Genomic DNA, 13673 nt, shown 5'->3' on the forward strand with positions numbered 1-13673 from the left:
TCCTCCTTGCTTTTTCTCTCCCCCTCTTGGATGGGGAAAGCTGGCTGCCATGTCATAAGGACACTCAAGCAGTCCTGTGGAGAAATCTGTGTGGTGAAAAACTGAGTCATCCTGCCAACAGCCAATATGAACGTGCCAGCCATGTGAGTGAGCCAACTCAAACCCTCCAGCTGCAGTTAAACCTTCAGAAGACTATAGCCTGGCCAGCATCGTGACCCAACGAAGTTGCTCCCAAATTCCTAACTCACAGACAATGTGGGGGATAATAAATATTTGTTGTTGTTTTGAGTTGTTGTTGTTTTGAATTTGGGGTATTTTGTTATGCAGCAATAGGTAATTAATACTCGTAGGTAACATTGTCATCCCCATTTTATAGATGAGGAAATTGAGGCACAGAGAGTTCAAGTAACTTGTCCCAGATCACACAGTTAACAAGTGATTTAAACCATGGCGGTTTGGATCTGTATAAAGTTCATGTAATAAATTAGAATCCCTTTTACAGGAATGAAGACACTGCTGGGAAAGAGAGAGAGAGAGAGGGAAACACAGGGACAGTGGCAAAGAGAAATTGGCAATTGGTTCCCAGTACAGCATAACAGACTTAGGCTAGACTTCTGTAAAGTGATGATAGTGGACAGTGGGAGAGCTCTGCTGCCCTTGCAGCTCAGCTGTGATCAGCTTGGGGCCACTGGTCTCTGTCCCTGGCTGCGTGGTTGACGCAGCCTTGGATACCTCGGGGTGGGGGTGTGATGCCTGTGGGCAGCCCCTCTCTGGGGCTCTTATCACCCTGCACTGACACTGTCTGCCCCCAGACCAGAGATCCTCAAGGGCAGGGATGGAGTCTTGCTCATCTGTGCCCCTTGCCTGGTGCAAGGCCAGTCAGAGCAGGCTGGGGGAGGTATATATGCAGAAGGCTCTCTGGCCCTGGCCCTGGAGAGAATTCATATGGTCACACTACCCTTTAACAAATTATCACTGGGCACACAGAAGGGACCAGGATGACCCAGTTTCTGACTTGAGCAGCTCCTTATTGGATGGAGGATACAACAATGATAGCCCAGTGCGATCAGAGAGATTGGGACATGGCGTGTTGTGGGAGGCCAGAGGGGTAGGGAGGACCTCTCTAGAGGAGGCCTGAGAACTTCCCAGAGGAGGAGGAATGTGAGCTGAGGCCCAAAGGATGCACAGACGTCAGCCAGCGCAAGGCTGTTCTCAGCAGAGGGTACAGCCTGGCAGAGGCCTGAGGCCTGAGGCTCTCGTGGAGGACAGGGTGAGGGAGTAGAATGTGCAAGGGGTGGGCCACTGGCCTCTGGTGGCTCTCAAAGCAGGACACAGAGACTTGGGATGGGCAGGGTGACATGCTGACAGCAGCTGGAATGTCACCTGTTTCTGTCTCGTGGGGAATTCATTGCACTTGGGGTTGGGCTTGAGGGTTTTCTTTGGAAACCCAGGACTGGGCAAGGCCTGTATGCTTGAGTCAGCCCAGGATGGAGAGAGAGGACAGGTGAGGACAAGAAGTCACTTGGGAACAAGTTGTACAAGGACCTCAGTGTCCATTTGGTGTATGGTGTGTGTCAAAGCTTTCTTCATTTGCCCTTCACTAGATTAACCAACTTAGGTGCCCTGAAAAATTCCCATTTCTGCCCTCTGGGTTCAAATGCTAGGCCTGCCATTTACTAGCTGTATGACCTCCCCACCCCTTAGTTTGCTCATCTGTAAAATGGGATCAACATAAAACCTGCCTCATGGAGATGTTGTAAGGACTAAATGGGTTAAAGCGTTTAAAACACCTAGATGATGCTTGACCCCCTCCCCACCTCCAGCAAGTGTACAATAAGTATTAGTTATTATTATTACTTGATATGGTTTTCCTTTTAACCTTTTCAAGGATTTAAACATCATTTATCTAATGCCTGTTATATGCCAAGCCTTGTATCTATCCTCTGAAAATAGGGATGAATAAGACATAATCCTCCTAGGCATACAGAAACCATGGTAAAGGCAACAACAAACAAACGTTGATCAAACATGCCCTGTAGGAACCCAGAAATGCAGGAGAGCTGGTTCCTGTCCTCAGGAAGGTCACAGGCTGACTAGGGAGAGAGAGAAGTGGTCCAGATTGGGTGGGGGCTGAGAGGAGCCTGGAGAACCTCCAATGAGGGGGTTTTCGAGAGACAAGGAGTTGCCCCCTTTGGCAGCTGGATGTGTGTCGGACAGTATGAGCAAAGACCCTCTTGGAGGGGAGGTGAAGGAAGGCTCAGTCTTTATTCTCTGAGTGTTAGGAGGTTATCAGGGGTTTTTGACAGGGAATTATGTTTGAATAACAGTAACATAACTAATAGCTATTATGCACCTGCAGTACAGTGCATGCTGTGCATGTCCTCTAATGTAATCCTCACAACCTTGTGAGGTACTGTCACCATTCCCATTTTACAGATAAAAAAACTGAGCCACAGAGGTTAACCACAGAGGTTAAGTCCAAGGTCATGTAGCTAGGAAGGGAAGGAACAGACTTAAACTCAGGTAGTCTAACCCAGAGCCCATGCTCTTAATCTCTTTACCCTGCTGCCTCCGAACTTTAATCTACACAATCTTAAAACTAGAATAGACCTTTGAAATTCTCCATCTCTATTTTGCAGAAGAGAAACTGAAGCTCAGAGGTGGGAACTGACTTTCCTTGAGACCACAGAGTGAAAGAGGGGCTGAGATGAAGCAGTCAGTCTTGGCTGCAGGAAGGGCTCCAGAGTCCCAGGCATCCTGCTGTCACAGTGGCCATCGTTGTACTTGGAACAAAATCCAAACCTCCTGCTGGGGCCTACAAAGCCCTCATGTGATCAGAACATTGCTGACTCTGACCTCGCCTGGTCACCCAACTTCTCCTCACCGAGCTCCAACCCACCTCAAGGCCTCTGTCCTGCTGGTCCCTTTGCCAGGAATGCCCTTACAGCCAATCTTCCTATGGTTGGGCTCCGTCTTAGTCCATATGGGCTGCCATAACAAAATATCATAGATTGGGTGGCTTAAAAACAACAGAAATTTGTTGGGAGCCTGAGAAGTCCAAGATCAAGGCACTAAAAGATCAAGATGCCAGCAGAGTTGGTGTCTGGTGAGAGCCCACTTCCTGTTTCATAGATGACTCTCTTCTCGATGTGTCCTCACATGGTAGAAGGGGCCAGAGATCTTTCTGGGGCCTGTTTTATAAGGGCACTAATCCCATTTACGTCCTAATTGACTCCCAAAGACCCCACTTTCAAATACCCTCACATTTGGGATTAGGTTTTAACATATGAATTCTGGGAGGACACAAACATTCAGTCCACAGCAGGCTCCTTCTTGCCATTCAGCGAAATGTCACCTCCTCAGAGAGGCCTTCCCTGATCACCTCTCTAAAGTTACCTCCCATCACTCTCACATCACCCTACTTTATTTTTTCCATAGCAGTTATGATGATCTGAAATTATTATCATTTCTTGTTTGTTTGTTTTCTTGCTTTTGTGTCTGTCTCTCCCAACTAAGATGTAAGATGTAGGAGAGCAAAGAGGGACGTCATCTATTTCTACACTGTATCCCTGGGCAATGCCTGGCACATAGGAGGTGCTCCATAAGTTTTTGTTGAAAGCATGCTTGCATTTCATTGTCTGTCCGTTGATAGTCTGTCTCCCCACCAATCAAGCTGGTACCATGTCTGATTCACCTTGGCACTCCTAGGCCCAGGGTTGGCACAGAGCAGAGCTGGGATGTGCTTGTTGGATGACCGAATTGCTAAGGGGCTGCCCTCTGTGGGAGGAAACAAGGCTCAGTAACAGTACTGCTGATGAGACAGAGTGGCTTCCAGGCCTGAGACTAACAGCTCCTGAAGCCCCTTTTTCTGCCCCTCTGCCATGGATGTGAGGCAGCAAGAGAGGAGGGGAGGGTGGACCTACACTGGGCCTAGCCACCTCCCAGTCTGTCTCTTTTAGTGGCCAGTGCCCTCAAAACTCATTGTCCAAAAAGGCTGGGCTGGTTGGGCCTTGCTTACCAGCAGGTAGCTAAAATCTAGTCACCTGTACCCTGGCATGGATGAGATGGGGCTGAGACCTTCCAGGGGAGAGGTCTTATTCATGCCAGCAGAAGCAGACAGCAGCCCTGGGTGTGCGTCCCCTATTAGCAGGGATGAGGCGTCCCTTCTGTGGGGTCCCACAGTCTCTGCCCTTCTCCATCTCCACTACCCTGTCGCCCATGCAGTTCCCCCTGATTGTCTGCCCCTCTGCCTGGCCCAACAGAACACTGAATGAGAATGAATGGATCAAGTTTGTGAGCCAGGCCCAAGCCACCTGCCTCACATCCTTGGCCGTGGGAATTCTCACATGAGAATGCAACACAGGCATGTTAACCAGCTACACAGACGTGTAACATCCGGGTTGGAGTCTTGGAGGGGTGCAGAGGTTCATTCCTGCTCCCCCAGCTTCTCCCTGATCACAAGAATCCTGGCACCCCAATCCCTGTCCACTACCATCCCTGCTCCGTGTGCACATGCCCAGGCCTGTGCACCCGGGAACATCATCTCCCCTCCCGTCCAGGTTCACTCCTAGGCCTCCCTCAGCCACCTATCAGCATGTCACCTCCTCCAGGCAGCCTGTGCTACTTCCCTTGGGCTGTCTGCCACCTCTGGGGGTAGGGGCCTCGCCTGGCTCATCCCAACGTCTGCAACGCCCAGCACGCGGCGGGCCTTGAGCAGGGTCACCGAGCACGGGCCTAGGGAGAAGTGGACCAAGGGCATGAGGGAGGAGGGAAAGGAGGCGGCAGCGGGAGGAGCGTGGGGCGGAGGCGGCAGCGGGGGGGGGGGGGGGGGGCGCGCGCGCAGGCTGAGGCAGCCCAGGCCTGGGGCCGCGCGCCCAGCCTGAGCCCGCCCCGCCGCCGAGCGTCACGGAACCTGCTTGAAATGCAGCCGAGGAGCCGGGGCGGGCGGCAGCGGCGGCGGCGGCGGCGGGGGCAGCGGCAGCCCCGGCGCCGCGGCAAGGACTCGGAGGGCTGAGGCGCGGCGGCGGCACGGGGTGCGCGGGGAGCGGCGGCCGGAGCCCGGGGCCCGCCATGGGCCTCCCCGAACGGGGCGCGCTCCGGCCGCTGGCGCTGCTGCTGCTGCTGCTGCAGCTCCAGCATCTCGAGGCGGCGGCGGATCCACTGCGCGGCGGCCAAGGTGCGTGCGGCCGGTCCCCGGCCCAGCTTTACGCCGCCGGAGCGGCCAACAAAGCACGGCCCGGCGGCCGGGGGGAGGGTTGCGCCGGGGCCTCAGAGCCCGGGCCTGGCAGGGAGGCGCCCGGGTGGGATATGCTCCTCGGGACCCAGCTCTCCCTTAATTTGCCCTAGACCCCCGCCCCCGCGGCTCCCTGTGTGGTGGGCTCTGCCCTCCGGCACCTGCTCTTGGGGGATGGGCGCCGTGGGGGCCGGGCGGGCCGGGAACTTTGCTGGGGGTGATCACTGATGCTTTCGGGAGGGCTGTGTGATTCTCGCCGTTGGCGTTAATTTGACACGCGCGCTCCGCAGCGGCGTTGAGCGGAGCCCGGAGACTACCCCGCCTGACAATGCGTTTCCGGCGACCCCTGCGTGTGGCAGAGAAAGAGGGGCTGCGTGCGAGGCGGATGTGCCCGCAGCGCCCAGTGTGCGTGTCGCGGCGTGTTCAGGGGCTCCCTGTGGGCTGCGTGCGTGTCTGCGTGCGTGTCAGGGGCTCCCTGCGTGTCTGCGTGCGTCTCTCACTAAGGGCCGTGTGTGCGGGTGAGTGTTCTGAATGGGGGGCATACCTAAGTGGTGGGACACCGACTGTGTGTGCCTGCCACAGAGCAGCCCGTCATCCCAGGAACCCTTACCATCCTGCCCTGCTTCCTGATCGAGGGTGCCAGAGGCCTCCAGATCGTTGGCTTCAGCATCGGGCCCTCTCCTTCACTCAGTAGACCCCTCCCCGCGGCCGGGATCGCTTGTTCCGGGGATCCGGCTCACGCCCCCTCTCCCCCGCGCAGGGTCGGTCAAGGAGTGCGAAGAGGACCAGTTCCGGTGCCGGAACGAGCGCTGCATCCCCTCTGTGTGGAGATGCGACGAGGACGACGACTGCTCGGACAACAGCGACGAGGATGACTGCCGTGAGTGGCCGGCCGGGGAGGGAGGGAAAGGTGGGGGACTCCTTGCTCAGCGTCCACGTGGCTGCAGCCGCCACCGGGCCACCTGCCTGGACCTTTACTGCCGGAGCCTGCAGCCGGGAACCCTCCCGGGAGCCCTTTCCCTCCAGGCACTTAGGGACCCAGCGGGTTCTGGGCCGGCAGGTCCTGATGGAGCCGGGGGCGAAGCCCGGCGCAGCACGGCCCGGGAGGAGGGCACGCCACGCCCGGGTTGCTGGGCCGGAACTGTGGGGCGGCGACGCGACGGTCCCTGCAAGCGTCTAGCTTTCTGCGATCAGGCCCTCCGGGACTCTTGCCTAGGCCCCACGGAACGCACTCGTGTCTCAAAGTTCCAGGCAACTCTGGGCCTAGCCTCACTCCTTTTCCTGCTGGGTTTTGTGAATGAATGGGCTCCCCGGGGCCCCTGATTGGCTGTGCGAGGACCACCCCATAGGTCCCTGTGGCCGAAGCAGGCCAATCGTGGAACGGCTGGGTGTGCACTTTTCTGGCGCCCTTGGCGTTGGGGCCCTGCCCTGGCCCCGCCTTGGCCACACCCCCGCTCCTCCCCTGGGTAGTAGGTGCAGGCGGGGCGCTGGCGCCCGCTGCCTTTCTGCCTAGTCATGGTGAAGACCTTTCTTGTGCCACCCTGGTTGGCCGACTGCGCTCTCCTGCCAGCCAGACTGAGGCATGAGTCATGGGGCAGAGCAGGAAGGAGGGGGCCAGAGGGATGAGTTTGTTTCCTGGAAGGGGGGTGAGGATCCCAAGGCCGCGCGTGAACCCATGGTCACGTGCAGGTGGCCGGCCGCCTTTGCCGAGTGTGGTGTCTGTACACCTGGGCACGACTGCTTTGGAAGTTGTTTCGTGAGGTGCACGTGGTTTCTGATGTCTGTGGGACCTGAGGCGAGTTAGCAAGCAGTTGCCACAGTGGAAGGAGTATAGTTCCAGGAACAGATAAACAGGACTCTATAAAAACACAGACGCGGGCAGTCATTCATTCATCGTTACTGAGCACCTGCTGTATGCCAGGCACTGGGACACTTTGGAGAACAGGCCCACCCCGCAGGCCAGGGAGTGCAGGTTCTGTGGGAGGAGGGCAACAGGTGGACAGGCAGGCCCACAGCACCACGCAGTGGCAAGAGGGGTAGAGAGACCACCTGGACAGGCATTGTCTGTTGAGTTATAGTGGTTTTTTTCGGGGTTTGCTAGTCAGCCCCCAGGTTCATTCTCAGACCAACCCAGATTTGGCTGTGTGACATGGGCGCATCTTTCCCTCCTGTCTCAGTTTCCTCTCCTGACCACTTGGGCTAATGATTCCTGCCCTGGTTTTGAAGACCAGTTCTAGAAATGTAATTGAAAGTGATGCGACTAACATGTGCCGACTGTTAGCTGTGTGCCAACCACTGTGGTAAGTGCTTATCTTATATAAACTCCTGTAACCTTCAGAGCAGTCCTATTTTATACACCAAAACAAACCAAAAAACACAAAACAAAAAAGCCCCAAGGCAGTGAGAGATCAAGTCAGTTATTCCACAGCTGTTGAGCTGCTAAGTAGGAGCTTAAATTTAAGCATCTGACTCCAGAGTTCTTAGTCTAATTATGACCCTAACCATTTCCCAATGATATTGAAATTCTGAAAATGCCTGAGCCAGGGTAAAATGTGATAGTGAGTCTCCTCGCCCGGAGTTGTTCTTCTTTGGTTTCCTTACAGGGGGAGTGCTGAGGATGAGGCGAGGAAGTGGAAACTGTGCATTTCTGGGCTGGTTTTACCTTATCTCCCTGGCTCTGTATAACAACAGTTTTGTTGGGGGTGGCCGTGAAGAGCAGACGTGTTTCTTGTCATCCCCCTTTGTAGATAAGGACTCTGGCTCAGAGAAGTTGAGTGATTTGCCTAAGGTCACACAGCTGAGAGTGACAGAACTTGGTGAGGGTGTCCACCTGCCTCCTAGCTCAGGGGCACTGTCTGCTCTGGTGGGAGTGTGGTGCAGAAGGACCCAGGAGGGTGATCCGGGTGCTTTTCATCTCCATCGAGGCTCTGGGCAAGATGGAGGAGTGAAGTAGCGGGTGGCTGGGCGACCCCAGATGGGACCAGGGCCAATCTGACGGCCACTCTGGGCTCCTACTTTCATTCTGAGATGGATGGGGTGGAATCACAGGCAGAGGGTTAGTGAACAAAAGCAACCGACGTTGAGGGCTTTGCTGTTGGTGTCAAGTATCCGTCCCCCACACTGGGCTTTTCTGGGCTTTTCTGGGCTTCTCTGGGCTTGTCTCTTCATCTGCCAAATGCGGGGTAGCTGTTCCTCTACCATCGGTTATACCCGTAGGAAGTCTTCACCTGGCGCTGGTGAAGAGAAGGGAATGGATGAGTGTCCACACCACCAAGGTCTTTAGAAAGGGACCCCTAGGGGCCACAAAGAGAAATCTTGAAGAAAGGGGTGGGAGCTTTGGGTGGCTGTATGAGGCCTGGTGTTGGAAAATGGTCTTTTGTCACCCCTTCCTTCCCTATCTGGGGAGTTCCCTCCATTCCGGGCCACCTGCCCGAGCTGCATTTCTTGGAACCATCCTCCCTGCCTTATATTTGACCACTCCAACCATTCCACCCTGTGAGAGGGCCTGAATCACCCCATCTCTATACCTCTCGGCCTGCAAAATGGGGATTGCCATTTGTAAGTGAAGTCTGTGTGGGACAAAATGAGTTCAGGCTCCCAAAGGGGTCAGAATGCAGACCGTGAATTCTGAGAGCTGATGGAGGTTGGAGGGAGGGAGCTTGTATGTGGGGGAAACCAAGGAAGGCTTTCTGGAGGAAGAGACAGCTAAGGCAGGCCTTGAAAGATGGTAACTAATGCCATTCCCTCAGAGCTTACCATTTAAAAATAGGTGATGCAGTCTCCGCATTATAGAGGAAGAACTGGGGTTCAGACAGGTGAAGTGACTCCCCCAAATTCACACAGCTCCTCAGGGTTGGAGCTGGAACTCAAAGGAAGACCTTCTAAGCGCGGAAGCTCACCCGCAGCGGATGGGACTCAGCCTTTTGGAGACACAGGTCTGACGGGGATGGGGAAGGGAAAGGCTCATGGGGTTTCAGTTCCCAGCTCAAAGGGCCTTCAAAGTGGAGGAAGGGGCTGGAAGCCCAGGGGCGGCCCGGCCAGGGGAAGGGGTGGGGTTCCTGGCTGCACCTGGGTCACGTAGGCCAGCTGGCGCCTTGGCCTCAGTTTCCTGTTGCTGCTTAGTGTCTGGGAGCAGAGACACGGGTTCTGGTCTCCAGCCAGCCCTTTGCCCCCAGAGTAGCAACAGCAACAACAATGAACGCTTACTGAGTACTTGCTGTGGACCAGTTGTGCTGAGATTCTACATGTATCACCTCGTGCACCTCGAGTCTATAAAATGGGGTGACTCTTGGAAGTACCCGCATTTTCCTCATTTTACAAAGGCACAGAGGGGTTAAGTAACAAGGGTGTATGATTTTTTTTTTTTTTTTTTTTGCGGTACGCGGGCCTCTCACTGTTGTGGCCTCTCCCGTTGTGGAGCACAGGCTCCAGACGCGCAGGCCCAGCGGCCATGGCTCACGGGCCCAGCCTCTCCGCAGCATGTGGGATCCTCCCGGACCGGGGCGCGAACCCACGTCCCCTGCATCGGCAGGCAGACTCCCATCCACTGCGCCACCAGGGAAGCCCAAGGGTGTATGATTTTTAAGTGAAACTGAAACTGCTGGGGTGTGAATGCAGGCACCCAACTAATGGAACTTGTGCTGCATCAAGCACTAGCTGACGACCTCAGGCAAGTCCTCCCAGGCCTCTGTTTCCCCATCTTGAGGGGACATCAACCCCCACACTCCACTTCCAGCTCTGGGAAGAGCTCTGCGCTTCTCCGTGTGGATGGACTGCTTAGACAGGTGGACTGGTCGTATGCTCAGTTTCCTCTACCTGTTTAGGCTTCTTTAGGCTGCCCTGTTCTCCCAGCCCCCATCACCGCTCCGTTCCAGTTTTAATAAAGAGTGGCCGCAGCAAGGTCTCCCGTGGCCGAGAGTTCATTAGCTGGCAAGGCCAGGCTGTAGGAGTGCTGAGGCCTGCTGGGAAGTAGCCTTGTAAATAATTAAAGCTCGGCCACAGCTCCCAGCTGGGGCTGCAAGCCCGCATCTGGTCTTCAGTGTGCCGCCTGGCCTAGCCCATTCTCACACCCCTGACACGAGGCCCAGCTTCATGTCCTTTCCTGGATGGAGTCATCTGACAGATCGTGCTGCTCTCTCTGAACCTCGGTTTCCTCATCTGACCCACCAGCTCCACCATTCGGAGTCCTCCCGAAGCTCCCATGTACCCATAGGATAGGGTCGGCTTAGACTCCTCTGCATCTGGCCCTCTGTGACCAGCTTCCGCTGCCCCACTGCCCTCCAGCCCCTTCCTGCTCTTCCTATGAACCTGTGACACCAAACTTCTGTCACATTCTGGCCTTTCAACTGCTTCTTACTGCTAGGGCTTTGCACGTGCTATTCCATCTGTGTGGAACACTTTCTGCTCCCTCACCTGGCTACCTTCTTTTTGTCATCTTAGAATCATCAGTGCAGGTATCACCTCCTCCAGAAAGCCCTCCCTGCTCCCCTCTTTCCCCAGGGCTGAGATACAGGAGTCGAAAGAGGGGACTTAGAGATGTGTGTTGGAATAACTCAATGTGGCCTTGAATCAGATACTCCTGGTTTTCTATCCCAACTGTGACCTCTGGCTGAATGGCCTTGGAGGTGATAATAGTTTCTCCCTCCCAGTGATGAGGATTAAGTGAGATAATGTGCCTGGTAAGCAGTAGGTGTTCAATGAATGGAGTGGGTCTGTCTGTTCCTGGAGGAGGAGTCTCACTGAGGTCTCTAGATACCTGTCTGCCAGGACCCCCCTGGTTCTCCTGCCCGCATTTGCTTAGCCCGAGATCCAAAGGCTCGCGCAGCTGAGGCGTGCCTCAGCCAGAGGGTTCCCCAGCCACAGTGGAGGTGGTCCCAAGGCCATTCGGCCCTGAGATGGACCTGGGAGTGGAGGAAGGTACCCAAGGAGGGCCTGAGGGAAGAAATGAATCAAACAGGCCTGGTTGGTCTCAGTGAATGAGTGGCCGGGGGCCCTGGGAGGGGCCGAGGAAGACTTCCCTCAGGCCGTATGCTTGTCCCAAGGCTGGTTTCCAGACCTGTCTGTGCCTGGGAAGGGGAGGAAGCCCTACAGCCCCCATGGCTCTGCCCCACAGGGCCTAAGCTTCTCCCTTCCCTAGGGCCAGGTCTGTGTCTCCGTGGCTGGCCCCAGCAGGCCTTGGGAGTGTTTGCTGAAGACTCTCCCATGGGCCTTCCTGGGGGCTCTCCTGGGACGGAGTTCCCCTCTGGGAACCCCCTGGGCTTTCTCAGGCCTGCTGGGGGTTCCGAGTGCAATAGGCCTCAGGGCTGGTTGGCTTAGTCCTCTCGGTTGTCTGCAGGCAGCTGACTTGACAGTTCTCCCTCCTTAGGGAAGTAGCAACAGCAGGTGAAACCAGAGAGTTGCCCCAGGGAGAGGGTGAGGAGCGAGAGGACCCATAGGGCTGATGGAGCAGGAGGGTATAGGCTTATTTGTGCCACCCTTCAGGGCTGTTACCAAGTGCAAGTCTCCTGGCCCAGGGTCTGTGGTCAGACCCCCAGGCCAGTGCCATCCCCATGAAGCCAGTCCTGGGCCTAGGAGAGGGTGTGGGGCCCTGCTCTGGGGGCTGGGCAGCCAGGCCTCGGGGCCCTGGATCTCAACAGCTCTGCAAATGCCCGCAAGCCCAGATCACCCAGTCTTTGAAGGCCTGATGGAGATGCCACCTCCCCCAGGTGGCCTTCCCTGACCTCTTGTCCTCTTGCTCCCTAGTCCCTGAGCACCCACAACATGTCCCTGTTCTCCCCTCGGTCTCAGATCTGTCTTCTCCACATTGTCTGCTCTGCTATCCTTGTGCTGAGCACGAGGGATTCCAAAATAAATAGCTCCCTTGAGGGAATTACTACTAACAGATACTGACTACTCACCCCCATGCCTGGCACGATGTTGGACAATCTGCATTCATTAATATTACTACTCACAACCCTGTGAGGGCTGTTTTCTTATTATTCCCATTTTAAAGATGATGAAACTGAGGCTCAAAGAGAAGTGACTTGGCCAAGGTCATGATGTTTGAGTGCTAGAGCCAGGATTTGGCCCAGGCCTGTCCACTCTGGAGCCCGGACTCTTCCTTAGCGTCTTCCTCTCTGAGCTTTGTCTACCCAGTTGGGGTCAGAGGGCCTGGGGCTCAGAGGACATGGAAGAAGAGGGTGAGGGGCTGCAGTGTCCAGTGATGCCTTCTTGCACTACAGGTTTCTGTCTAGGAGGGACTGTCTTTTCTGGAGACCACATGGGGCCTCAACATAAGGCCCCCCTTGTCCAGCACCCCCCCATGGGTGTGACCCTCCACAGTTTCCAAGGGCCTTCCTTGGCCATTGCCTGTGGGGTGGTGAGTACTGTTTCCATTGTACAGATAGGGAAACTGAGGACCCAGTGATATGTCGCTGATGCAGATGACTTCAAGGGGTGTCATTTCCAATATTGCCATCCTTCCTCAGAAAAGGCCAAGAGCCCAAGTCATCCAAAATGTGGACTTCGGTTCTCTGACCCCCATGCAATTCGCTGACTCTAGGTCTCATACATACATGCTTTTCTTCTGCTTGGATTGTCCTTCCCTGGCTTCTACCCATCCTTCAAAACCCAGCTCATTACCACGTCCATGAAGCCTTCCCTGTCTTCCTGGTGTGATCTAACCTCTCCTATGTCTGGATGCCCATGGCTTTGTGCACCCTTGTAATAGCCCATCATAGGAGCTTGTGGTTGCTGGGAGAGTCTGTGGTGGGGGACCACAGGGCCTGGCCCAGAGCCGAGGCATTTGAGGGATGGTGTGTGCATGAATGAATGGACTGAGGAAATGTCCCCGACTTTTGAGGGTGAGAAGCATATATCGGTCAGGTGTAGGGGACCCAGGGGCCTCTGAGAAGGCCCTGGGGGGTCCTTGAAGCTGGAGAAGGGAGCTGAGCATCCTTTAGGGACCATAGTCAGGCCCCCTCTTGTGAGCTGGGTCACCTGAAGCCCCGAGGGCACCAGTGACATCCACAGTCACACAGGACCTGGGCATGCAGGCCTCTCAGTGCTCACACTGTAAACTTGGGAGCTTCCCAGCTCCAGGCTTCAGAAGGTGAAACCGAGGCCCTGGTGGCTGGACATCAGCTCCTGGTGTCAGCAGGGACCCATTCTCAGAACTAGGGTGTCCTCAGTTCCTGGGTTGGGACTGAGTCAGAACAGTACGCTCCCAACTCCCACCTGCTGCCACCCCGCCCCCCCTCTCCTTTTCCTGCTGGACCAGGGAACAAGGTGTTCTCAGGCTGCAGGCGGGCACTGGCTCCTGCACACAGAAAGGGCTTGGGACTTCCCCACGGGGACCGCAGGTGCATACTGCCCCTGGCTGGGGCCTGCTGCCCACCCCCAGATCGCTGGGAACTCATCTAAAATAATATTGTTAACTATAGTAAGAGTTCACGAGCATGCT

General features: G+C 55.6%; 1 protein-coding gene across 17 annotated transcripts in view; it reads left to right on the forward strand.

The window, feature by feature from the left end:
- Positions 1 to 4510: 4510 nt before the first annotated feature.
- LRP8 (LDL receptor related protein 8) overlaps positions 4511 to 13673 on the forward strand; it is a 79046-nt gene continuing 69883 nt past the window's right edge. For 7 of the 17 annotated variants that reach the window (XM_027108483.1, XM_027108484.1, XM_027108486.1 and 4 more), the window contains exons 1-2: positions 4888 to 5176; positions 5994 to 6113. In XM_027108483.1, the coding sequence (XP_026964284.1) occupies positions 5071 to 5176; positions 5994 to 6113 (226 nt within the window). In that variant the 5' untranslated portion in view covers positions 4888 to 5070. Of the gene's footprint in view, positions 5177 to 5993; positions 6114 to 7410; positions 7534 to 13673 lie in introns of those variants that run through there. The other 10 variants (XM_027108490.1, XM_027108492.1, XM_027108493.1 and 7 more) reach the window with 6 other exon arrangements.

The sequence above is a fragment of the Aethalodelphis obliquidens genome, unplaced genomic scaffold (genome assembly GCF_003676395.1).
Source record: "Aethalodelphis obliquidens isolate GAN/ISIS:26980383/991018 unplaced genomic scaffold, ASM367639v1 scaffold9, whole genome shotgun sequence".
Lineage (NCBI taxonomy): Eukaryota > Metazoa > Chordata > Mammalia > Artiodactyla > Delphinidae > Aethalodelphis > Aethalodelphis obliquidens.